Source organism: Anabrus simplex, chromosome 1 (genome assembly GCF_040414725.1).
Source record: "Anabrus simplex isolate iqAnaSimp1 chromosome 1, ASM4041472v1, whole genome shotgun sequence".
NCBI lineage: Eukaryota > Metazoa > Arthropoda > Insecta > Orthoptera > Tettigoniidae > Anabrus > Anabrus simplex.
This window is the reverse complement of record NC_090265.1, coordinates 35,600,815-35,627,932: the sequence shown is the minus strand read 5'-3', so window position 1 is coordinate 35,627,932 and position 27,118 is coordinate 35,600,815. Positions and strand designations below refer to the sequence as shown.

The following is a 27,118-nucleotide window of genomic DNA, read 5'->3' as shown; positions in this document are numbered from 1 at the left end:
AAAAACAGTATACAGGCCTAGCGGTACTTAAACGTAATCATGTCGCTCATTTTAATATAAGGGTCATGTTTGTAACTGATGTGTTTGAACATTCGGAACAGATACATGTAATTGAAACATAGGCTCTACACTTTAGCTTTATTGAAAATACGAATACTTGTTCAAATGACAGCGATCTACAACTTAAGTACGATTACATATCGCGAGAGAAAAATTGCCCATCTCTCAGCAGACTGGAGAACAAATTAGTTAAATATTTACAAACTCCTGTACCGATAACAATAATCTTCAGTATCAACAAAAAGGAAACCGGTGAAATAAAATATTTCTATGAACGGTACATAGCTTATCATTCCTCTCTCATAAGTCATTGCAGCAAATTTTACTCAACTCTGAACAGTTTGTTTGAAAAGCACATAACTGCGAAAATCTTTCTAAAATATCAGATACATTAATCATTTTCTGAATATGAAATACCGGCTCCGCGGTGTAGGAGTAGCGTGCCTACCACTTACCCGGAGGCCCCGGGTTCAGTCCCTGCCCAGGTTAGGGAATTTTACCTGGATGTTAGGGCTAGTTCGAGGTCCACTCAGCCTACGTGATTACAATTGTGGAGCTATCTACGGGTGAGATAGCGGCCCCGGTCTAGAAAGCCAAGAATAACGGCCAAGAGGATTCGTCGTGCTGACCACATGACACCTTGTAATCTGCATGCCTTCAGGCTGAGTAGCTCTCGCTTGGTAGGCCATGACCTTTCCGTTTGGTTTGGTTTATCTATGACATAACGTAATGGTATGAGTAGAACTTAAATGATCATTTCTGTGTGATTTGGATTTAGGAGAACTTAAGAGATAAGTTACGATACCAATAAATCATTTTTCAGATACCGGTAATTTATAATAATTTGAAGCAATACCTTACCCTAATATTAAAAGGGTTTCATTAAGCTTTATCAGTCATATCTAGCGAATTCTAGGCCCAAGTTTATCAAATTTTTTAATACCGGTACACAGTCTGTACGAAAAATATGTATGCTTTTTCAGAACAGCTGTTTAGTTCTAAAAACTTATCCCCGATGAATTGGAAAGAGGCAAAGAGGGAAAAAAGAAGCCTAAAAATTCTAAATTTAATGTCCATACATTGTCTGAATCAACCACCTTGTAACCTGTTTAGTTTGCGATTATGGTCATTGAAAGTCATTTTTTAACAGTTCAATTTCTACTCACATGTGAAAAGAAATACCAGATCCCATCTGATAGCGATCTGTACAAATGAAGGTTGCACATGAAATCATCCTGGTGAATACCATTCCACACGTAAGGCCTAACTTACTTCCCTTTAATATTGCCGAAAAATTTAACTAGCGTATCGCACAAGCTCTCACATTCCTTGAAGATATTTGACAATATAGTTTCACTCCGTCACATATAATACCACAACAGATCCACTAACAGACATGATTCAAATCGAAAACATGCAAGGGACTGTAAACATTACCACGTGCTACCCATGCATTCAAAGCTGAAGCGCCCGCAACATGGCGATGCGCGAAAGTGTTCAATATTCCGCATAGCATCAGCACGCTCTGTGAGTCTAGATAAGTAATATTAAAGTCTTTGATGGGGACTACACGAAAGGGGGCGATCATCTGGTAGATGGATATGACATTCTGCGAGTCGGAGCGTGGAATGTTAGAAGTTTGAATCGTTGTGGTAGATTAGAGAATCTGAAAAGGGAGATGGATAGACTAAATTAGATGTAGTTGGTATAAGTGAAGTACGTTGGCAGGAAGAACAGGATTTTTGGTCAGGTGACTACCAAATTATCAACACAAAATCAAACAGAGGAAATGCAGGAGTGGGTTTAATAATGAATAGGAAAATAGGGCAGCGGGTAAGCTACTACGACCAGCGTAGTGAAAGAATAATTGTCGTCAAGATAGACACCAAACCAATGCCCACCACAGTGGTGCAGGTCTATATGCCTACTAGCTCAGCGGATGATGAGGAAATCAAAAGAACATATGAAGAGATAGAAGGTTTAATACAATATGTAAAAGGTGACGAGAATCTAATTGTGATGGGAGACTGGTATGCAGTGGTAGGCCAAGGAAGAGAAGGTAATACAGTAGGAGAATTTGGATTCGGGCAAAAGAACGAAAGAGGAAGTCGGCAGGTTGAGTTCTGCACTGATCATAATTTAGTCCTTGCCAATACTTGGTTCAAACACCACAAATGACGGCTTTATACGTGGACGAGACCTGGAGACACTGGAAGGTATCAGGTAGACTTCATAATGATTAGGCAGAGATTCGAAAACCAGGTGTTGGATTGCAAAACTTTCCCAGGAGCAGACGTGGACTCTGACCACAACATGTTGGTCATGAAATGCCATCTGAACCTAAAGAAATCGAAGAAAGGAAAGAATGCAAAAAGATGGGATCTAGACAAGTTGAAAGAAAAGAGTGTGAGGGATTGTTTCAAGAAATATGTTGCAAAAGGACTAAATGAAAAGGCTGAAGGAAACACAATAGAGGAAGAGTGGATAGTCATGAAGAATGAAATCAGCATGGCTGCTGAAGAAATATTAGGAAGGAAGAAAAGATCAACTAACTATCAGTGGATAACTCAGGAGATACTGGACCTGATTGACGAACAAAGAAAATACAAGAATGCTAGAAATGAAGAGGACAGAAAAGAATATAGGCGATTAAAGAATGAAGTGGTTAGAAAGTGCAAGGTAGCTAAGGAAGACTAGCTGAAGGAGAAGTGCAAGGATGTCGAAGGTTTTTATACCAAAATTTTCGAAAAAATAGTAGGGTGCGAACATTATACGAAGAATTTTTAATACCAGTATTTGTATTACTCAAAAAATTTATTTATAACTAAATTGTATTTGATACAAATTTAAGATGCATGTAATACTCGCGTTTATACATCAAAATAATTGAAGTAGTCTAAAACAAAATTCATAATTATTCACAACAATTCGGCGAACGTTTTTCCAACCTGAAAATAAAAATGAACGTATTAAGTTGGCATTAATTTGAGTATTAAAGTTAAAATATTACACTTGCAAAAAATTATCGCTTTGTTGTGAAATACGGACTTACCAGTACACAATTTATTCCAAATCTTCTGTGTTGCTATCGCAGGTTAGGTATCTGATGCGCCGTCCTCGCCGCTGTTAATACCAGTATCAGATTCTTCGTCTCTCTGCCACACTGCGTCATCTTCAGATCTGTCTAGTGCATTCGAAATCCCAATCCTTTTGAAGCTCTTGGAGACTAGTTCAGGTGGTATAAGGTCCCAACTCTTCATCACCCACAAGCATAACAAGTCCAAGGGTGGACGCCTGATATTTGCAGCGGGCGTCAATTGCTGATCGCCGCTCATCATCCACTTGTAAAATCGATATAAGTGGTCTTTAAAGGGTTTATTAATACATACGTCTAGTGGCTGCAAAGCAGAGGCCACCAGGAATGACTATCTGTCATGTCTTAATTTTACTGAGAAGTTGCTTCACTTTGTTCATGAGGTGACCTCGGAAACTATCTAAAACAAGCAGAGCTGGTTCTTTTAGTAGTGTACCGGGTCTTCTATCCCACACAGTTTTAACCCAGTCCAGCATGAGTTCTACGTCCATCGAACCCTTTGGTTGCACTCGTACATGAATTCCATGGGGAAACTGTATATTCTTAGGCATCGTTTTCCTCTTGAAAATGATGTAAGGCCGCAACTTTCTTCCGTCAACTATAATGGCTAGCATTGCCGTTCATCGCAACTTCTCACTACCGCTGGTTTTCATTAATACACTCCATGATCCTTTTAGCGCAATAGTGCTGTTGCGAGGCATATCAAAAAAGATTGGAGTCTGATCGGCATTACCGATTTGAGAAAGCAAGTACGAAGTTTCCTTGCGCAAACGTATGACAAATCGGTGAAAATTTACAATCTTGTCCGTGTAGTCAGCAGGCAACTTTTGGCTTAGTGTTGTTCTCCTTCGCACTGACAGATTGTCAACAAGTATAATTAAAGATCCACCTAATCGATACTTTATTTTTTGCGTTGGGCAAAATTAAATATACATTATCACTCGCAGAACATGTTTTGACCACTTAGTGGTCATCATCAGCTGTATAAGGAAAACTTAGATGAAAAACATTGGACAACAAGCACAAGCGTTAGTCTTTAGGTTATGGAAAAAAAATATTTGCTGTGTTGATTGTTTGATTGGTAAAAGTTCTTTGGTATCTTCACTGTTATAAAATGGCGGTCATCCGGTTAGGGCAGCTTTCTGCACGTTATATCTTGGAAAGGTGTTTATTCCGCGCTGCCTTGGGGATCTGTCTTCGTGCACGATCTATTGTAGTAGCGATGTGACACGGTTTGATTGTTCGTGCAATCCACAGAAGAAAAGGGAAGTGGTGTCATCATCTAGTACGTCATTTGAGGGAGGAGGCAGACTTAGCAGTGATTCCGCAATGTCTTGCTTGATTATTTCACTTTTTTGTCTTATTTGTTGTCTGTCAACCCATTCCATGTATTTACAAATGCTAACCAAGCAGGTAATATTACGAACATCTATCTTAGACTGAAGATGAAACTCGCAAAAATAAGCACAGATATATTATTCCTTAAAGAATGTCTGAATAACAATCTAATTCCTACATTTTTAAAAGGGACACAAAGAAACAACATACGCTCAGTATTCCAAATTTCAACACAGAGAACAGTTAACCGTCTATGGCTTAAACGAGAAATCAAATTTATGTATAGGAAGAAATCCTTCCTTAATCAGGAACTTTACCTAGCGCACCTTTCTGCATCAATAAACTTAGTACCATTAGAATGGGATTCCGTGCAAATATACAGCAGAGATAAAATAGAGAGTCTAATACATAAGAAACAGGCAACATTGAATAAGAAGTTAGAAAACCTAAAAAACAATTCCTCAGCAAATCAAAATAAGCCACAACCTAAAACATCTTTCAATTGTAAAAAACGTCTACCCCCTGTCAAGAACTTATCGAACACATCTTTTACAGAACAAGAACTACAAATATTAGGCAAAGGGCCAAATCACAATTGGCATAGTTTCAACAACAGACAGGAATTAATTCAAACTTTGGCAGAAACAGAAACGGCCATACAAACCCTTCCAGTCAACATTCAAAATGACATTCGACACGAAGCAAAGAAAAAAATTCCCTCCGTAATTAAAGGTTTTCTGACTAATTCCACTAATACTAAGATTGAGAAAAATCTTCAGCGTAAAATTAAACAAAATGATGTAATTATAACGAAAGCCGATAAAGGTGGAACAGTGGTAATATTAAATAAAACCGATTACATTTAAAAAAACTGAAACTTTTTTCATTAACAACAAGTTTAAAGTAATTGAAAAAGACCCCACCCAAAAAATTCAAAGGAATTTGAAAGGAATACTGAAGCAAAGCTCCTTCCTTTTTTAATGACGAAGAAATTCAAAAACTCATAAATATGAATCCAGGACTTCCTAAAGCATGAGCTATGCGTAAATTACATAAAAAGGACATATCTATGAGACCTGTAATTAATTTTCAGAAAAGTCCCACATACAAAGTCTCCCAATTTATTCATAAGTTCTTGACCCAAAACTACGTTTTTTTAATACCAAAACCTCGGTAAAAACCTCCAAGGAATTTTGCAATGCTGTTCAAGATTTCAAATTAATTTCTTCTCACATAACATGTTCTTTCGACATTAAGGATATGTACACGAACATTCCTATAAAAGACACCATTAAGATTATGAAAACAAATTTATTGGATCACAAACATATCAGTAAACCCGAAATAGAAAACTTTTTAACTATCCTGGATTTCGTATTGAACCATAATTTCTTTTCTTTTAATAATAAAATATATCATCAGGACAGATTACCAATGGGAGCACCGGCTTCTGGAATTTTAGCTAACATATACCTCAATTATTTGGAACACACTCAGATAGGCCACATTAAGAAAAGAGGTAAAACAAAATTATTATTCGGCAATACAGGAAACTAATAGAACTACTGTAACAAGGTAGTTCCATACTATACCTTAAGCCTATGTGACTAATGGCTCTAGACTTCAACGGAGTTATATTGTCTAGGTTGCCTTAGGCACACTTCAGTTCCTGGCTGACATGTACCACATCCTTTCCTTCTCTCATTTTCCTGCTCCACATTCCCCTAATAGTGTTAAATAATTTTGCGATTCTATCCGGGTGCATCCATTCTCTATTCAATAACTTTACAATTGTACACAACTGATTTTCGTTCTCAGTTTTCTTTACATCCTCCTCATCTATGAATTTTTCTCGTATTTTCTTAGTCATTGGACAATCTTTTATAAGGTGTGCCCATCCTAACTCTTCAGAACATAGTAAACATTTATTTTCATCCCTGTTTCGTCTATAGGTTTTATTTTTATGTATCCCCATTAACCACCATATTATACCTCTCATTCCCTTTTTTGTTATAATCTCTATATTTATTCTCATTCTCCCACTTACATTACAAAATTCTTCTAATGACCTCTTACTTCTACATTGTGCATCTATGCTTTGTTTTTCAATATCCTTAATTCTTAGCACTATTTTTTTTTTACATATTCTCAACTTCTCTTTACACTCCTTTTCCCAGTAATATCCCATTCCTATCGTTTCCAAAATGTTCCGTACCCCATCCACCCAGTATCCTTGGTTCTGATGTTTCATTTGGTGTTGATATGTTATCTGTAAAATTTCGCCCCCTTCTCATAACTTCATTCTCAACCAATACTTTATTATCCTTTTAGTAATATCCACTCGCAGACATATCTTTGCACATCATTCTCACTCCACAATTAGCTGAACAACTGGGTAGGCCCATAATTATTTTCCCAAATCTACTTGTAATTGTATCAAGTGAGTCAACCCTCCCTTCGACTCACCAAATTTCTGCTCCATACAACACTGTAGATTTAACTACTGCATTAAAAACATTTTTATACACTCTGTAGTCTGTGTTGGGCATCTTCTTCTCCAGTATGCTAATGGCTGACAGTGCACTCATGCCTTTTAGTTTTGATCTTTTTATTTGCTCCGTCCATTTCCCATTTCCACTTAATATCAAACCCAAGTATTCCACTTTCTTGACAACTTCTAACCTCGCCTCACCCATCCACCATTTTTCATTCTTTGACAATTTGTATCCTTTTTTTGCACACCATTACCTTTGTTTTCTGTGCATTAATTTTTAAGTTCCACTCTTGACAGTAATTTACTACCACATTTATACTACCCTGCATACTATTGGGTGTCAAAGTGAGCAGAAGGATGTCATCAGCAAAAATGAGGCCCGGAACATCCTGGTTCTCAAGGCTTGGGTATACCCCTGCCTCAAAACCTTTCGACTGAAAGATATCATTTATAAAGAGTAGAAACAGTACTGGTGACAACTTACAACCCTGTTTCAACCCTACATTAGAGAATATTTCCCCAAAAATTGTTCCCTCCTTGGTTTTGATTGAACACCTTACTTCTGAATATATGTTTTCAACCGCTCTTATCATCTTCTGGGACACCCCTATCCTTCTCATCTTGACCACGACCGCCCCTCTGCTCGCAGAATCAAATGCTTTCTCCAAGTCAATAGCAGTAATGTACACTTTTCCGCCTTTCTTTTTTACATACTTATCTATTATTGTTTTCACTACAAAAATATTATCTGTTGTCCTCATCCTTTCTCTAAAGCCTGCTTGCAGCCTCTCCAGAATCAGTTCCCCCTCTGCCCACTTCATTAACCTTTTGGCCAACACACCTGTATATATTTTACTTAATGTATCTAGCAACGTTATACCCCTGTAGTTGTTAGGGTTATTTTTATCTCCTTTCTTCTTATAGATTGGGCAGATCACTCCCTCTTGCCAAGATTTTGGGAACTCACCTCCTTCAAATATTCTGTTAAATAGTTTCACCATACTTTCTAGGATATCCTTATTCTGTGCTAGCTGCTTCCAAAATTCGTTAGTGATGCCCGAAATCACTCCTGATTTGCCTTTCATGGCTTTCCCTATTACCTCCCTTATTTCTTCATTCGAAATTTCCTTGTCTAATGCAGGCATAGTACACCCTAGTCCTACCGATATTCCGATTTCGTTTATTCTCGGGCTCCACTTGTCTTCAGCCTCTAAAAGTTTCTTATAGTGCTCCACCCAGATAGCCTGACTTATTTCCGTCTCCCGCGACAGCTTTCGCATTCCACAAATCCTGTGGATTGTACTCCATACTTACCTACTATCATTCTGTTTTGCATTGCTATTTAATTCAACAACTCTCTGCCCCTGCCATTCGGACTTAGTTGCATACAGTAATTCCCTATATTCTCTTCTCAAATTACAGAATCTCATCCTATGGTTTTCTCCCCCATGTTTTCTAAACTCCTTCAATGCTTTCAGCACTTCATACTTTTTGTGCCTGCATTCGTCATTGTACCAGCCTTTTCCTATTATATTCTTTCCCTCCTTTATCCTCATCTTCTCCCCTGCCATCTTTACAGAATTTTCTATTATTTTAACTGCTGTACTCGTTTGGTTAATCTCGATCATTGAATCTATTCCACCTTTCACTATCTGCCCTATTTCTCCCTCAAAATACTTCATAAACTCATTTTTTAGCCTCTTTCCATCTGTATTTAGTAACTAGAGTTTCTTTGAATTTTATCATATTGCTTGTTGATGCCTTACCCTCTCTATCCTTTACTCTGACAATGATTGGAAGATGATGTGACTCACCCCATTCTTTAACCTCCATGCATTTAATCACAGGCAACGCATTCCTGGAGCATAGCGCCAAGTCTATGCTACTACCCCGTTTCCATTATGAATGTCAGGTTCCCTAATTCATCGCCATGCCACCATCCATTCAAAATATATAGTTCTATCATACCACATAGCTCTAGCAACTTTTCTCCATTCTTATTACAACCCTTATCCTGGCTCACTCTCTTTTGTACATAAACTGCTTCTGTCTCCTTATCGCGGCCAGTATCCAGTATTCGGGAGATAGTAGGTTCGAACCCCACTGTCGGCAGCCCTGAAAATGGTTTTCCGTGGTTTCCCATTTTCACACCAGGCAAATGCTGGGGCTGTACCTTAATTAAGGCCACGGCCGCTTCCTTCCCACACCTAGCCCTTTCCTGTCCCATCGTCGCCGTAAGACCTATCTGTGTCAGTGCGACGTAAAACAACTAGCAAAATGTCTCCTTACCGTACACCGGCTTCTGGTCTGCAACCCTCACATTGAAATCCCCCATTATTAGAATGCCTGCATCCTCAAAAATATTTTGCATTCTATTAATTTCTAGTGCCAACTCATCAAAGAAATCTCTTTTCGCAAATGGCGAGGTTTCAGGAGGGTTGTAGACAAAGCCAATACATAAATCTGGTTCATTCTCATCGTACATCTTTATTTTGACCCACATCATTTCCTCCATTTCTGATTCTATTTGGACTATTCTAGCTTGCAAATCCTCCCTAACCATCACCATCATCCCACCCGGGTATCTGCCCCTGTCGGTTCGTCTATCTTTTGACTTACAGTAGGCCGTGAACTCTCCTATTTCTATAATACTTTTCGGTGGAATCCATGTTTCCACGCATGCGAGAATATGCAAACTAAGTAACAACTCTTTAAAAGTTTCATTTTGTAACTTACTTCTAAGGCCTTCAATATCGATACACCCTACTATTATCTCCAGTTATTTCTTACTCCCCTGTCTCTCACTCTGGCTGTTCTTCTTGGACCTCGTAATCCTTGAAACACCCAGATCATCAGAGTTCTCATCTAGAGTATTAACACATTCTCTATCGAGGCCACTCTCGTTTCCATTACCTTTTCTGAGCCAGAAGACCTTGAGACTCACACGTCTGCATTTCGGTGTTGCATCTTTCATAGAGTTTGCACTCAGCTGTCGTTGAAGGTCACCTGGACTGCCCTCGCTATTCGTTGTCTCAGCATCTCCTTCTTCCTCTCTCTGTCCTTGTCGCGTCACTACCTGGGCTTCACTCGCTGCTTCGCATTCTGCTGGTCTCAGCTGCCTCGTGCATTCACCTTCCTCCTCGGCCAATGTACTCGCTGTGTTGTGCATATTCTTTAACTGCTCTACTCCCCACGTTTTGGTCCACTTGTTGTTGCCCACCACTAATTTATTGTGCCTTATGTATGCCATTAATCCTTCACTTCTAGCTTTTCCTAGGTGGAACTGTAGCATTTTCTGGTTCCTGAAGGCTTCTTTTTCCATCTCCTGTTTGACCCATACGTTTTCACCTTTCAGCCGGCTAGTATTCCGCAGAATCTTCCTCACTAATAGGGTTGATATGAACCTCACTCTCACTGGTCTCTTGCCTTTGACTTTCCCCATTCTCTGTATCTCGTCTATATCGGCCTCTCTGCAACTAATCTTCAACCTCTCGTTAATTAGCTCCAACACTTTGAATACCAGGTCTTCTTTAGTGTTCTCGGGTAGCCCATATATAAAGATATTTTTCTTTCGGGTTTCCCCTTGTCGCTTCTTCTCCTGCCATCTCAACTCTTTTATCTCTTCCTCCATTCTTCTCACCTTATCCCTCAAACTTGATATTTCTTTATTATTTTGGTCCATCCTTTCTGTCACCTTTCCTATCTCCTCTTTCACCATTTCTCGTAGTTCACTAGATTGCTCTCGTAATAGCTCTCTCATTTGTTCAGCTTGAGCTTAAGCCTTACCAATTTCCCTTATCTTCTCCGTGTCTTCCCAACCAACTGTATTATCATGATCAGGTCCGGGGTTCATCTCGACCCCTCCAATGATCAACAACACTGCCATCACTGATGCAGCCATCAAAATTGAAATCAGACTCACCTGCTGTCCGGCTCTGCCACCCATATTGCGCCTCGTATTCCTGCCTCTACCGTGCCAACGACCTATCATCGCCCGGTACAATTCTATTGAAATCCCCATGTCAGCACTCACTCACTCACCAACCTTCCTCTTCGCTTGCACGATTACAACTGTGATTGTGATAGGCCACATTGAAGGACTGGATCTATGGCTACAATATGTTGATAATACCTATGCCATAATAAATGGAGAAATCAATGACAGTCTAAGTATTCTAAATATTTTAAATGGTTTAGACCCTAACATTAAATTTACAACTGAAGAAGAAGAAGATGGTATGCTCAATTTTCTAGATATTCAAACAGTTCGGAAAAACAACATTTTCCAGTTTAAAATTTGCAGAAAACCTACTTTTACACTGACCACAATAAAATGCGATTCTTTACATCCCATTTCACAAAAGTAATCTGCTTACTATAGTTTTGTCAACAGGGCCTTTGAAATACCGTTAACAGAAACTGACAGAAAGAAGGAACTATCTTACATTCGTCAACAAGCCTTGCATAATGGTTTCAGTCTGAAATTCATCAACAAAATCATCTCTAAATGCAAATTTCAACAACAAATTAAACAGCAATCAGAGAAGACTAAGAGATATGTCAAATTCACCTTTGTCAAATTCACCTTTAATAACCCGAGGATTTATGAAATCACGAATTTGTTTAAGAAATACAACGCCAAAGTAGCTTTTTCAACCAAAAACAATACGAAACGTAGATTCTTTAATCACAATAGAGCCAATAAACTTCAAGATGATGCATTCCAAGAATCTGGCATTTATAAGTTGACATGGACTCAGTGTAAAATAACATATGTGGGACAATCAGGACGGAGCTTCATAATTAGATATCAGGAACACGTCAATGCAGAGAAACACAGAAGATTCTCTGCTATGGGAGCTCATATGAAAGAAGTGAACCACAAATTCACTAATATCAAACAGGATCTTCAAATCATAAGTAAGATCAATAAAGGAACACTAATGAACAACCTAAAAAACATCTACATTTTATTCTTGATAAATTAGAAAATGGGGAAAAGAATCTTAACTAAATGAATGAGCAAAAAGACCTCTTATACGAGCACATCAGTAAATACATGGGATGGGTTGACAGACAACAAATAAGACGAAAAAGTGAAATAATCAAGCACGACGTCGCAGAATCACTGCTAAGTCTCCCTCCTCCTTCAAATGACGTACTAGATGATGACACCACTTCCCTTTTCTTCTGTGCATTGCACGAACAATCAAACCGTGTCACATCGCTACTACACTAGGTCGTGCACAAAGACAGATCCCCAAGGCAGCGCGGAATAAACATCTTTCCAAGATATGATAACGTGAGGCAAGCTGTCCTAACCAGATGACCACCATTTTATAACAGTGAAGATACCAAAGAACTTTTACCAATCAAACAATCAACACAGCAAATATTTTTTCCATAACCTAAAGACTAACGCTTGTGCTTATTGTCCAATATTTTTCATCTAAGTTTTCCTTATACAGCTGATGATGACCACTAAGTGGTCGAAACATGTTCTGTGAGTGATAAAGTATATTTTATTTTGCCCAACGCAAAAAATAAAGTATTGATTAGGTGGTTCTTTAATTATACTTGTTGATTATACTCGTCGATACGGTCATGAAGTGGACAACTTGCTGACAGATTGTGTCTTCGCATGAACCCCTTAATACACCCACGACTCGCCTTAAACTGAGTTATGTTGTGTTTGCGCGCTACTTCCCGTCCCTTCATTTGTAACATTTCATATGATACACTGCAGCCATTGCTATGTATTTCATTGACGTACATAAACACTTCTTCGTCACTTATAGAAAACTTCCCTGTTTTAGGACCTCTAAACGCGCGTCTAGAAGGGTTTGTGCTTTTTAGCTTGTTTTTTAATTTCCGCCAGTCATGCACCAACTTCTCACTCACTGAAAATTTTCTTTCTGCAGCTCTGTTCCCGTGCTGTTCAGCGAAGGCAATTACGGTTAGCTTGAAGCCCGCAGAATAGTTTCTATATTTACCCATAATCACTTATAAATGCTTCACAGATTAATGTTTTGCAATATAAATGACTTTCTGTAATTGTTCACTATTAAAACAAATTATTTCTACAAACACCCCAAACACAAATTAAAAACTTAAATTCTCACGCACACATGTCTACAGTAATCACGCCAGTCACAAACAATAAATGCATCTGTGATCTGTCCATTCCAGAGCAGCCAGTACTGCTAGGCAGCAAGGAAGCATATAGCAATTTGTTATCAGTTGAGCTCGTTGGTTGCGACACAGTAGTGCTCTTTTATTGTTTATAAATTTCATTTTCCATATTGATAGATTCAATGTATAGACAAGAAATGTGTTTTTCCACCAATCAATACACGATTTCTTGTAAATAGATTACACTAGTACCGGTTTCGACCCTTAACGGCCATCATCAGCTAGTACATGATTAGTTTCCATCTATTAGACAAAATCAAAAGTTGTTATTGTGTTAGACATCCGGATGTCGAATGGGGGATGGAAATGCAGTATACAGTAGCATGAAGTTAAAATATTTGTGGTCAAGGGTAAAAAGTTACAATAAGTTAGAACATGAGTATACAGAACACATTAAAACATATGGGCCACAATATAAAACACTTAAAAAGTTTTAACACATTAAAATGTTTATTAAAATTTCATGTTGCTTAGATTCCATTCTTCTATCTTCTGTGTGGTTCCTTTGCTTCTATGTTATGTTGGTTTAGCTGTGTGAGGTAATCTTCGAGAATGTTATGAGGCTGATATGTGTCATGTTAGTATGAACCTTCGTCATGAAAAACTTTTGTGTTATATAATCCAACTGTGATGTACTTCAGTAAATTTTAATATAATAGACTGCAGGTCTTGAGTTTGAATTTAGAAGCTGTTGGTGGTAACACCTCTCTCGTCTATGTTCGTTTGTGGTGTAGTCTGTAAAGATAAGCTAATATAAGTATAGTATATGTATGAAGGAATGCCTGGTGTGTATATGGAAAGAGTACTTACTATTGTTGTTGTGGAGGTCTTGTACCAATATGTCTGAAGGCTTGCTGTGTTCTACTACGAGTGCGTCTGGGGCTCATGTTAGCTGTGGAGGGGAAGAAGGAGTGACTATTGGGGAAGTAGGGGCGGGGTCAGGCTTGTGATTCGTTGGTTTGTTAGAGCGTGTGTTTACTATTTTGAGGTAATCATTCTTTAATGCCCGAATGGCTTTATCAAAAATCATGCTGGTTTTCTCTGTAATATCGTTAATGTTATGATTAGGATTAGTGTATTGGTCCAAAGAAATATAGAAATCTAGAAATCTTCGGTTATGTTGAGCAGGGGGCCCTTAGAGTTTATGTTTAGTATCGTCATATCATTATTGATGTCTGTGAAGCTATGCTTAGATTCTTCTACATGTTGGCCTATTGATGAGAAATGGTTATGTTTTACTGCATTTATATGTTCATTATAGCGGATGGTGAAGTTTCTGCCTGTACGTCCAATATAACTTGTGTCACAGTTGTTACATTTCATACGGTAGACACCTGATTGGTTGTATTTGTTATTATTATTGACTGTTTTAGTGTTATGTATAATGTTGGTGCTGTTGTGTGTGGTTTTGAATGCTATTTTCATGTTGTGCTTCTTGAAAATATTAGTTATGGTATATATATATGGGTGTTGTTAAAGGTAAATAGGGCATAATCTTTTTTGGGTTTGGCTGTTTTAGTTAATTTAGTTTTAGGTTGGGATTTTATTTTATGAATGATTTTGTTGACCATTTCTTTGCTATATCCGTTATGTTTAGCTATGTCTTGGATTAATTTCAGTTCATTATTTTGGTCTTCTACTGTTAAAAGCTCTATATATCATACTATGATAGGCTGCTCTTTTGTGTGTATTGGGATGAATGGAGTCATTTTTTATGGTATTTAAGTTGTGTGTGGGTTTCCTGTAGATCTTGTAAGATAAGTGGTTGTCGTGTCTGGTTATTGTCAAGTCTAAGTAATTTAGTGTACGGTTATTTTTGGTTTCTTTAGTGAATTTAATTTGGGGGTCTAAAGTGTTAAGTTTATCTAGTATAGTTTGTGCGTCAGTGGATCTATTATCTATAATTACGAAGATATCGTCAACAAATCTGCACCAAAAATGTATATTATCTATTTTATTAATTGACGTGTGTTCTAAGTAATCTATATATATTTCTGCTAATATTCCGGAGGCAGGAGACCCCATAGGTAGGCCTTGTTGCTGATATATGGTATTGTGAAATCTGAAATAGTTATTGTTTATGGCGAATTCAAGTAAATTTATGAATTCGTTTATTTCTAAGGTGGTCAAGTTGCTGTGGTTTTTTAAAATTAGATTCTATTATTTTGATTGTTTGTTTAACAGGAATGTTAGGGTACATGTTTGTTATGTCAAATGAAGCAAGGGTATGGTGTTGTTCGATCTTTAGTTCTTTGGTTCTGTTGCAAAAATCTATTGAGTTTTGTATTGTTTTTTTTTTTGCTAAAACTGAATAATGCTTTTTTAAATTTTTTTGGATGAATTGCGATAATTTATAGGTTGGACTGGCTCTATAGTTTATAATTGGTCTCATGGGTACATCTTCTTTGTGAATTTTAGGGTAGGCTTTCGCGGATGGTAATTGGGGGTTCATTGTTATAAGTTTAGCAGATTCAGTTTCGGTAAGAAGAAAATGTGTGTTTTTGAGTAAATTCAAAGACGATTCAAAAATGAGGACAAAAAATGCTGGCTCCCCTGTGCAAGTGCTTTATTTTTTGGATTACTTTACTGTTTGCATTTTTAGATGTCTTGTACTTGCACGGAAAGTGCCCGACGCCCTTAAAACATTGTGGCTTATCAAGCTTTTTATGACAAGGGGAGGAAATCTTTCGCTTCCGTCTGCATTGCAACACAATACTTTGACCCCATCTTTAAAAACGTCCGTTTTGGCTAACATAAAAAACAATAGGCCTACAGTTTCATTGGCAATGACATTATTGTTCGGTTCATTCGAATTGATTATAATTATAAGCCACGCTTTCTCATCAGCTGTCGGCATCGCCTGTGTTCGCGGATTCTGCTTCTCCGCAAACTGCCTGTTACATTATATTGTGGCATTCCTTCAAATGCTGAATACAAAAGAATTACTATTTCAATCAAACTTAGCAATTGAAACACACTGTCGACACACCGAAGTGAAAGAAAGTGTGGAAAGCTACCCCTGCACGTTTCGGAAGAAACATTCTATCGTGATATGGAGCAATTTTAAATTTAAATTACTCTGTAAAATACTATTTTAAAAAATGTAAATGCAGTTTTAAAATAAGAGTCTGAATTTCTTTTCCGTTTAAATGTGACATATGGGGGCAGTTTTCTTCCATCTGTGGTTACATAAAGCGTAACTGTACATCCAACATTGAAAACTTGCCAACCTAGACGCAAATAAAACCCACACCCCAATTTCATGCCTCAATTTTTTTTTTTAATGTGCAGGGATTATTCAAGTAAATACGGTAACAGACACAGAAAATGCTTATCTAAGAAAGCTAACAGGAGTAAAATAGAAAATTTGTAGGAAAGAAATGGAGAGCAGCAACTTATAGTGTAAGCACACATGGATAGAGTACACACGAAGGATACCTGTAAGTCCAAAGTTTTCTCAGTCATCCTCCTCTGATAGCTAAACAGGTACCTGTTTTTGGTTTTGAGGTGATGATACCCTTTAAAAGGGGCAAAACATGTCCCATGTTCATAGTTTAATGAGGAAAGAACATTAATCTTATGATTGATTGTATTGAATAGGTGGAAAATAACACACAATAAAATTTCACTCATTTAAAAGAAGTTACTTTCAGTAACTGTTTATGGCAACTGTTACTCTATAGTAACTAGACTCAAAATAGAAAGACCGTGATGTAGTTTGTTCCAGGGCCTCCACAGTCAAGGAGAAAGATGTTGAAGAGTAAACTATGGAAGGTAGCCATGATCTGCTCAGTATATAGCCATCCCCTTTGTTAAAATTATTTGGGTGTTTAGCAGTTTCAGTTGCCTCATGAATGATGCTAGGTGTCAAACGTTTCTCTTTACAAATGACAGGTGTTGCATCAAAAATTATTTGATGGTCATGGTGTATGGCATGCGCTACCACGGCGGATTTCTGTGGCTGTCAAAGACGTAAGTCCCTGCAATGTTCCTTAACCCTCGTTGCTACCTTCCTATGTTTGACCAACATTAACCGATCCACAGGAACAAGGAACCGTGTATGTTCCAGCATAGTTTAAACCAATAGGATCTTCAACGGATTGCAAGCAATTGCCTGCGATGATATTAGAATTAAAGATAGTTTTGATATTGTGCCTTCTGATAGTAAAATAATTTTGTGTGGCTATTTGTAGCCGAGTGCAGCCCTTGTAAGGCAGACCCTCCGACGAGGGTGTCTGATAGTATTGCCAACAGATTGTACGTATAGCAAGGAGGCCAGACTTAAAGGAGGAAAATCACGCAACAAACTGTCTTTTGGCTTGGGATGTAGCACTTCATCAATTTGTTTCATTGTATAACCATTCTTTAGAAATTCAAGGTTACCATTTAATTTATCCTCCTCATAAACCTGCCTTGTTCGGCTGTTAAAAGTGTTTACTCATGAAGATATCTATTAGTATGGATGGGTTTACGGTAAACCGTATGACCTAAAGTTCTATTGATTTCCAAGAAACCAAAACATCCAAGAACAGCAAGCATCCTCCACACTCAGACTCCATGGTAAATTTTATGTTTGGCTGTATGCTGTTCAAATGATTCAAAAATATGGATAATTCATGTTCACCATGGGGTCAGATAACAAATGTTTCATGAACATCCTTACTGTACCACCTCACAGCACAACAATTATCTCCACTTTTGTTCATCCTTGTGATGGACACTGTGACTGCAGACCTGCAGTGGCCAATATCCTGGACTGTTATGTAAGTTGTGTAGTGATAACATTGTGTCAGTTGCTGGAAACTTCAAATTCAGGAATTGAATGATTGATTGGCAGAATATGGTCTTCAAGCTTACAAGAAAAAAACCAAATATGTGTCAGACCCATAAGAAATCACAACAGTCTTTAAGAAGATGATGATGAGGAGGACCTGGCCTCTCAGTGAATGTTAAAGCCCACCCTCTGGAATAACTTGGGAGGCAGAAATGAGCTCATTGGATGCTGAGATGAAATGGATGTAGAAGAATTGTGATTGATGAGGAGAAAACCTGTCTTTTAGAAGACAGCAGAGCAGTATATGAAGAAGTGGAGTTTGTCCTTTAGTGTTTTCATGTTTGTCCTTATTTCCTTTTCTATTGCTCCCTCTTCCAGTGTTGGCCTGTCATTGTGTTTATCCTATTATGTGTGCTTATTCATGTTCTTATGTATTTGCATATGACTTAATTTAGAAATACTGTGACAATGAAGACTGAGTACAGGGCAGCTGACAAAATGTAATAATGCCAGCACGAAAACATAATGCTGGCGTAGCAATGACTATTTGGATGGGGTTGCTAAACAATAGTGTTGACAAACTGTTGAAGCTCTTGATAAGGAAGCTCCTGGCAGAAGCTGGAAGCTGATTAACTTTAGAGCCCAGTGTGATCTGGAAGTGGCAACTACTAGATTCTTCTCTGGGCCTGCATAAAGAGTGCATCTGGTGCAAATCAGCCAGTCTCAAGTGGATCAGTTGTGAATGAACAGAAGAAGACTTGACTAGTCATTTAGTCTTATCGGGAGTGATTTTGTTAGAGAAGATGGTTTTCCATGGTTTCCTATTTTCACACCAGGCAAATGCTGGGGATGTACCTTAATTAAGGCCATGGCCACTTCATTCCCACTCCTAGCCCTTTCCTATCCCATCGTCGCCATAAGACCTGTATGTGTCGGTGCGACGTAGAGCAAATAGCTTTAAAAAAAAAATCTGTCAGAGGGCACTGCGGAGAGTTCAGTGAAGTTTGGTGGTTGTGAAGCTAACTGTTTTGGAAATACACTGAACTGTGGAGGCTGTGAGAGAACAAGAGGTCAAAGTGTGTTCAGCTGTGTTAGTAAAAAACCATGTTGAGTGGAAAACTCAAACATTCGCAAACTTATAAATAACTGTAAAATAACTGTAAACAGTAGTTAAGTTAATATAGATGGTAGTAGAACACACTACCTCTCTTTGTAGTGATTTTAGTTTTAACCCGGGAGGAGGCGCGTTTGTTTGCCAGTTTTTAGGTGATTGTTGTACTACTCCCTCACCCCAATCATATCATATTAGGAGGTATTGGGCAGCGCATACAGCATTGTCGATCCCTCAGTCATGATTGTGTTAATTTGGTGATTGAAAGTGCATATTAACGGTGCTTTGAACAGCGCGCGTCCTGTGGCATGCTGAGTTTCTGACATTTATTTTAATGCTTTCTCCTGTATTTTTGTTGTTTTGTTCAGGTAGTATATTGTGCGTTTGACTTCATAACGGATAAGAAAGAACAGGAAAGAATAAATAAACTTCTTGAGATCGTTAAAAAAGGCGACATGGAACGAAGCACTAGGAAGAGAACAGGGCGCATTTCGCCAGAGGCTTTTTGCAGATGTTATCAGACAAAATTCCGTAGATGTTTCAGAAGAGGAAGCAGATGACGAAGGAGATCAAATCAATTAATCAATCAATCAATCAGTCACTACTGATATGCATTCAGGGCAGTTGCCCAGTAAAAATTTATTGAACATCTCCCATGGTAAGTTACTTTGATCCCTAACTCCCCTTCCTATAAATGTTAGTGAGGCCATTGATCATAATACGGAAACTGAAGTATCAGCTGAATCTGAGGATGACATTGAAGTGCTGTGAGTAGTCAGCCTTGTTGTAGGCCCTCAATACACTGGAAGAGATGGTCAGACTAAGTGAGATGTACATAGCACTCCCTTGTGTGATCGTACAAGGGTAAACAACATTGTAATTCACTTACCAGGACCAAAAAATGAAGGACGACATGTTATTTTACCTGTACAGTCGTGGCAGCTTTTTTTTCCTTTTTTTGGAAAGTACCATATAAAAAATTGTTCATACATAAATGTATGGATTCAAGAAAACTGAGAAAACTACATAAAAGAAATAATCCCTTCCCCAAAAAAAAGCATAAATAAACAAGCAGTCTTATTGACCATTCGGGCCCTCTCATGTAAGTGCTGGCTGCACGCCCTCTCCTGGGTTAAGGATCCTAACAGCATGCAACAATATAAGTTATGCCTAGAATTAAACATTTGTCTACATTATTGGTTGATTAGGTGATATATGATTCTTGTAAGTAATGAGTCCAGGATCGTTTAATCTCATGCTGGGCTGAGTGGCTCAGACGGTTGAGGTGCTGGCCTTCTGACCCCAACTTGGCAGGTTCGATCCTGGTCCGGTGGTATTTGAAGGTGCTCAAATACGTCAGCCTCGTGTCGGTAGATTTACTGGCACATGAAAGAACTCCTGCGGGACTAAATTCCGGCACCTCGACATCTCCGAAAACCGCAAAAGAGTAGTTAATGGGATGTAAAACAAATAACATTGTTATTGATAATTTAATCTCGTGCTTTAAACTAATCGGTTGTATTTCCTCTGACCTTTGCAGAATTTGCTTTCCTTGATCATGCTGTGTACAAGTGACATCCATGTCCTTATCACATACTCAAGCATTGTGGAGTCCTTTTTTATCATGATGTCTGTGGGTGGAATACTGTGGCTGCGATGGAAACGACCAGAAATGGAACGACCAATCAAGGCAAGTATCACAATTATCTTGGTCTCAAGCCAAGTAAATAACTAAGTACGGGAAGAGTAAGCTCTGGTTTTCTTACATGTCCAGCTGTCAGAAAACAAAAAAAAGTGGCTGCAACATGAGCAGTGAATATACATTCTAAGTTCCATTTTGGATCCCAGTGCTATTACACGATCCCATGCACTTGCAGATGTGCAGTAGGAGCATTGGGAACTATGCTGAACTATGGTGTTTAAGGAGTCATTCAATATCTGCTTCTCGTGGAACAGAGGGTTGCGAGTTGGAGTCTTTTCAAATTATCATTTTTATTATGTTATTGTTCTTTAGCAATATAAATGATAGGTTTGGAACAGTACAGCTACATAATAGTGTAAAGCATGTTTTTGAGGGGCCTGAACATAAAACATTCAACCAAAAATTTATAAAAAAGTAAAGGAGTGTATTGCATTGAAAATTATATTTTTGGGATAATAAGCTATAAATTTGCACTATTGAATATGCAAATAAAATGTATCTAACAGGGATGTGGAAACAATACATATTTTTTTTATTCATGAATGCATTTTATGTTGTGTAGGCTTTATATGGGTACAATGAAACCTGTATTTGCCTTTTCTGAAGATGAGAGGAGAGTATTAAAAGGTATGAAAAACTCGAGACAAGAAATATGAAAACAATTGCACTGGGGCACAGAAAATTATCATTGTCTTAAGGAAGGTCACTCTCTTTCAAAACAACTGTAATGTTGAAGTGTTACTTGAAGCCTTATGTTTTGAACCGGTGGGAAATTAAACATCGTTTTCTGATCACACTCCTCAACTGGGAATTTGGAGGTTACTCTTGGCTGTGTGCAAGGGAATGACTTTGGCCGCAATCTTGAATGTGACAATACTTCGGCAATACCAACATCCACATTGGTTTTGACCGTCTCGAGTTGAAGGAGTTCTGACATTCGTACTTACTCAACACGCTTAAGATGCAGATGCCTGTTCACTTCCTGAAGGATTTTAATTTTGTCTTCATTATTAGTAAGCAATTTCATGACCTTCGTATACTATCCATAACTAGGCTACCGTAAGACAAATATCCACCATGCTATTCAACTTATCACGATTTTGTTCCTAATCTGCAGGTACGCTATCATCATCATCAATGTCCCACTCCAGTCGCCCGGGTGTGGTTAATAAGCCTCCTCCACTCCTTTCTGTCCTTCCACTTTTTCTGCTCCATTACTTCAGCCACAGCCAATCCAGCTTCTCTAATGTCCTTCGATATCTGATCCATCCACCTTCTTCTCGGTCTTCCAACTGGTCTCTTTCCAATTCCCTTCTTGCTACCTGTTCCTTTCCCATTCTTTTTATATGTCCGAACCATCTCAGCCTGGTTTTCTGTGTTTTCTGTACTAACCGAGCTGTCAGCGGAGAGATGGCGTGGAATGACATTAGTAGACGAAGAAGTTTGAATGGCGTTTATAAAAGTAGGAAAGATCACAATATGAAAATAAAGTTGGAATTCAAGAGGACAAACTGGGGCAAATATTCATTTATAGGAAGGGGAGTTAGGGATTGGAATAACTTACCAAGGGAGATGTTCAATAAATTTCCAGTCTCTTTGAAATCATTTCGGAAAAGGCTAGGAAAGCAACAGATAGGGAATCTGCCACCTGGGCGACTGCCCTAAATGCAGATCAGTATTGATTGATTGATTGATTGATCCCAACACGCCAACCCTGATCAACCGCTATTCTCTGATTTTAATATTTTGAATTTTATCTCTTCTTGTCTTTTTAACCGATGTTCTCAAAAATTTCATTTCTACTGCTTGGATCTTACTATCTTGTGTCTTACTAGTTACCAGCGTTTCTAGTCCGTATGTTACAATTGGTATGAAATATCTGTTTGTATTGTGTTAATTTCGTTCTCTTGGGTACTTTGTCATCCCATAAAAGCTCTCTGACTTGAGGATAAAATGTTGTACCTTTACTTAGTCTGTTATTAATTTCAGGGTTGATTTCATTACTTCCATTAACAATGCTGCCCAGATATGTAAACTGTTCTACATTCTCTAACCGTTCTCCATCTATATTCACTTGGCTTCTCTTTTTCACAGTGCATGACTACAGTTTTCTTTTTACGAATTACCTTTCCAAACTCACAATAATAATTATTAAATTAATGTCGTAATGGTCTACCTTTCAATACTATAATATGCAATATTTTGAATTGCATTAACTAGGGACTAGTTTCGGCCTGGGCTGGCCATCTTCAGCCCTAATGTAAAACATCTGATAACTAAACAAATGTACATATACACAATTGACATAAAACAAATGAACCAATATACAATTGATATTAAAAACTGGGATGAAATTATGAGTAAATACGAAAATAAATTAGGCTCTGAATTCTTAGCATCTTGAGTATGCTCATCATCAAGACTCTTTCATGTACTAATATTCATAGAACTGTTAGTTCCATCACTGCTAAGCATTACAATTTCAATTGTAAAACGGGAACTGGTAAATGTTGATCCTGCAGTCAATCACCAAATTTACTTGAGTGGTGTTAGCCATAGGTAAGAACTATGAAGTTTATATCCTAGGATTCCAAACTCCTTCAGATTTTCATTCCAAATGTCCAGTCTCCTTTGTACATCCTTTTTTCCTTTTCCCCAAATCAGCACATCATCTGCAAATACCAAAGGATTCACGTAATCACTACTGATACTCTGTTTTATAAGTTTTATGATTTCATCCATCAATATAATAAACATTAATGGCAACAGTTGCTTCCTTGCTTGAGACCTTTCTTTGTATAAAATGTTTGAGTCACCACTCCCCACTTGTACACTGCCCTTACTCTCATTATACATTTTATCTTAATGATTTTAGTACATTCCTTTTCAGTAGGCATTCCCATACATGTTTTCTCATAACTGGTACGCTATCACTTAATTTTAAGCTTGTTTGTTTGTCCAACCCTTGTCCCTTTCTCTACAGGGCCGGGTATGAGGTGAGATGAATCTGTCGTGGCAGGTTTTTATGACCGGATGATCTTCCTGACGTCAGAGGACTTAATGAGATGATATATGATAGTAGGAAGGTAGAGGGTGAAACCCGGTGCCAGTACGTGGCCTACTCCTTTCAAATAGCACCAAGGGGTCTACTCAAGGCTTAACGTCCCCATCCAACAGTCGAATCACCATCAGCAGCGTCATATGTCCTCACTCCATATGAGCACTGCGGAGAGGTGTGAAATTTAATCCAGGCTTTTGGCACGCAATCTAGTGACTAGAAATTGTATACCACCACCTCCCCTACCCTACCGGCCAACTTTCTGATGGTGAAATTTTTTTCGACCAATGGGACTCGAACCGGCTAACCTCGGTGTCAGACCGTTTAGACTTCAACGCCTTAATGATCATGGCCACCAGGCGGGCTTCGTTAATTTTAAGTTTATTTAAAGTTAAAAACTTCATGATTGTTCCGTATTGAATAGAGAAATAAGAAGATGTACAATATTATAGGGAAGGATCCACCTTTCAATACTACGTAGTAAGTTGAACTAAAAAGTAGTTACAACCTGTTTATTGGGACCGGTTTCAACACATTTCAAGTGTCATCATCAGCCAATTAGCGAAGATCTTAAAACAACTAATATATTGAACACAGGGAAAATATTAACATTGTATCATATTGTAGCAATTCAGTTAATGTTCAAAACACAATAATCACAGTCAAGAGAGTAAACAGAACATCACTATCTTGCGCCGAAAACAAATATAGTTGAAGTTCATAAGCAGATCAAGTATGCACTTATGTAAAGTCGTTGCTGGGCAGGTCTTGTAGGCATTTGTTTCTCCGGCCGAAGAGTAAAAGGTGACGTGAATGAAGTCTTAGGAAAACAGTGTAGGATTTAATTTCGTCAAATTCAAAGTGGATATATAGGTTTTAAAATAATTTAAAACGTTAAAAAAGAATAAAGCCAAATAAAAATATATTAAAAAATAGGAAGAAATAATGAAAGAAATACGAGGTTCAACTCGAAACAACTTGCCGTAGTAATTGATAAAGAAATTATAAATAGAGAAAGGGAGTGGGGAACGTTTATTAGAGGGTGGTGATGGTGGTTATTGTTATTAGAGGAAATACAATTGGGCAACAATCCTCATTTTTTGAAGTATCGGATCCCTTCCATTTTTCTTTCCTTCCCACCCTCCATCCCCCAGGGGCTCTGAACTTCGGAGCATGGGTTGGCGACCACGGGGCCCTTAGCTGAGTCCTGACATTGCTTCCACTTACTTGTGCCAGGGTCCTCACTTTCATCTATCCTGTCCGACCTCCCTTGGTCAACTCTTGTTCTTTTCCGACCCCAATGCTATTAGGTTTGCGAGGGCTAGGGAGTCTTTCATTTTCACGCCCTTCGTGGCCCTTGTCTTCCTTTAACCGATATCTTAATTTTTCGAAGTGTCGGTTCTCTTCCTCTTTTTTCCTCGAATTAGTGTTATATAAAGGATTGTTGCCCAATTGTATTTCCTCTAATAACAATAACCACCATCACCACCCTCTAATAAACGTTCCCCACTCCCTTTCTCTATTTATCATTTCTTTATCAATTACTACGGCAAGTTGTTTCGAGTTGAACCTCGTATTTCTTTCATTATTTCTTCCTATTTTTTAATATATTTTTATTTGGCTTTATTCTTTTTTAACGTTTTAAATTATTTTAAAACCTATATATCCACTTTGAATTTGACGAAATTAAATCCTACACTGTTTTCCTAAGACTTCATTCACGTCACCTTTTACTCTTCGGCCGGAGAAACAAATGCCTACAAGACCTGCCCAGCAACGACTTTACATAAGTGCATACTTGATCTGCTTATGAACTTCAACTATATTTGTTTTCGGCGCAAGATAGTGATGTTCTGTTTACTCTCTTGACTGTGATTATTGTTTTGAACATTAACTGAATTGCTACGATATGATACAATGTTAATATTTTGCCTGTGTTCAATATATTAGTTGTTTTAAGATCTTCGCTAATTGGCTGATGATGACACTTGAAATGTGTTGAAACCGGTCCCAATAAACAGGTTGTAACTACTTTTTAGTTCAACTTACTACGTAGTATTGAAAGGTGGATCCTTCCCTATAATATTGTACATCTTAATTTTAAGTTTGTCCCAGATTATATGGATCCCGTAAGTTGCTGCTAGTGCTTTAGCTGTTTTAAACAGTATCGTTGCTGTTTTTGTTCAAAGTTTTTGTGGTTGTTGAATGTTGTAAATTGCCTTTATTGCTGATGTTGCTCTTTCTTTGATATGATTGTTGAAAGATGCCAATGTTGTTTGAAGAGTAACTCCAAGATATTTGAATTTTGATACTACTTCTAGAGGTTTACTTCGAAGGGTCAGTGTATCTTTTGGAAAGAGTTCACCACCTCTTTTGAACGTCATTTGTTTAATTTTGTTGTGATTTATTTGCAAGTCATTGGTTAGGGCCCATGAAGTGTGTCTGTTTAGTACCTTCTGGGGCTCTTCTCTGTCTTCTGAACCTATTACCATATCATCTGCATAGAATAGAAGTATTGCTGAACTGTCCTTAATGATATTTGTCATGTCTGCTGTCATGACGTTGAACAGTAATGGGCTAATCGGATCTCCTTATAAAATACCAGTAGTATGAATTAAACTCTTGGATAAGGTAATATCAGATATCTGGATGAAATGTATTTTAAATTGCCTGAAAGTATTTTCGTCATTTGGTGTGCTTCGCCAATCAGCAGACGTGAGTTTTTGGATGAATGTTTCCCTGTTTATGAAATTGAAGGCTTTTCTGTATCCTATGAAGACTGCAAAATATTTTCTCCCTGGGTGTCTTATTGTATCTTGAGCATGTTCTAGTGAGCAGTTCACAGCATTGAGAGTGCTTCTTCCCTTTCTGAAATCAATTCGTTTTCAAGTACTAGCACATTTACTTCATCAGTAGGCCTGCTGTTTAAAATTTCCATGAATATTTTGAAAGTTTTTGAGGGCTATCCCTCTGTATTAGTCTGGGTTACAGGTTTCCCATTTCCCTTTGAAAATAACTTTTATTGTTGATGTTCTCCATTGTTCACATATTTTTCCTAGACTCAAACATGCATTGAATAATTCTATCCAATAGTCTTTCATCAGATTGTAAGGTTCTTTGAGATGTTCTGTTCCTGAAGCTTTGTTGATTTTGCTTTTGTTATTGCATGATATATTTCCTGTCTTGTTATAGGGGTGATATTTTCTGTTGTTTCCGCAGCATAATATTCATATGCTGTGTCCTTATGTTTGATGTTTAAAATGGTTTAAAAATGATTTTCCCATGTTTCTTTGGA

General features: G+C 37.9%; 1 protein-coding gene across 1 annotated transcript in view; it reads left to right on the top strand.

The window, feature by feature from the left end:
* The window catches only part of gb (genderblind), a 212,898-nt gene that overhangs the window by 137,598 nt on the left and 48,182 nt on the right, over positions 1-27,118 (top strand). Inside the window, exon 12 of the mRNA XM_067155995.2 lies at positions 20,604-20,753. Coding sequence (XP_067012096.1) covers positions 20,604-20,753 — 150 coding nt within the window. The remainder of the gene's footprint in view (positions 1-20,603; positions 20,754-27,118) is intronic.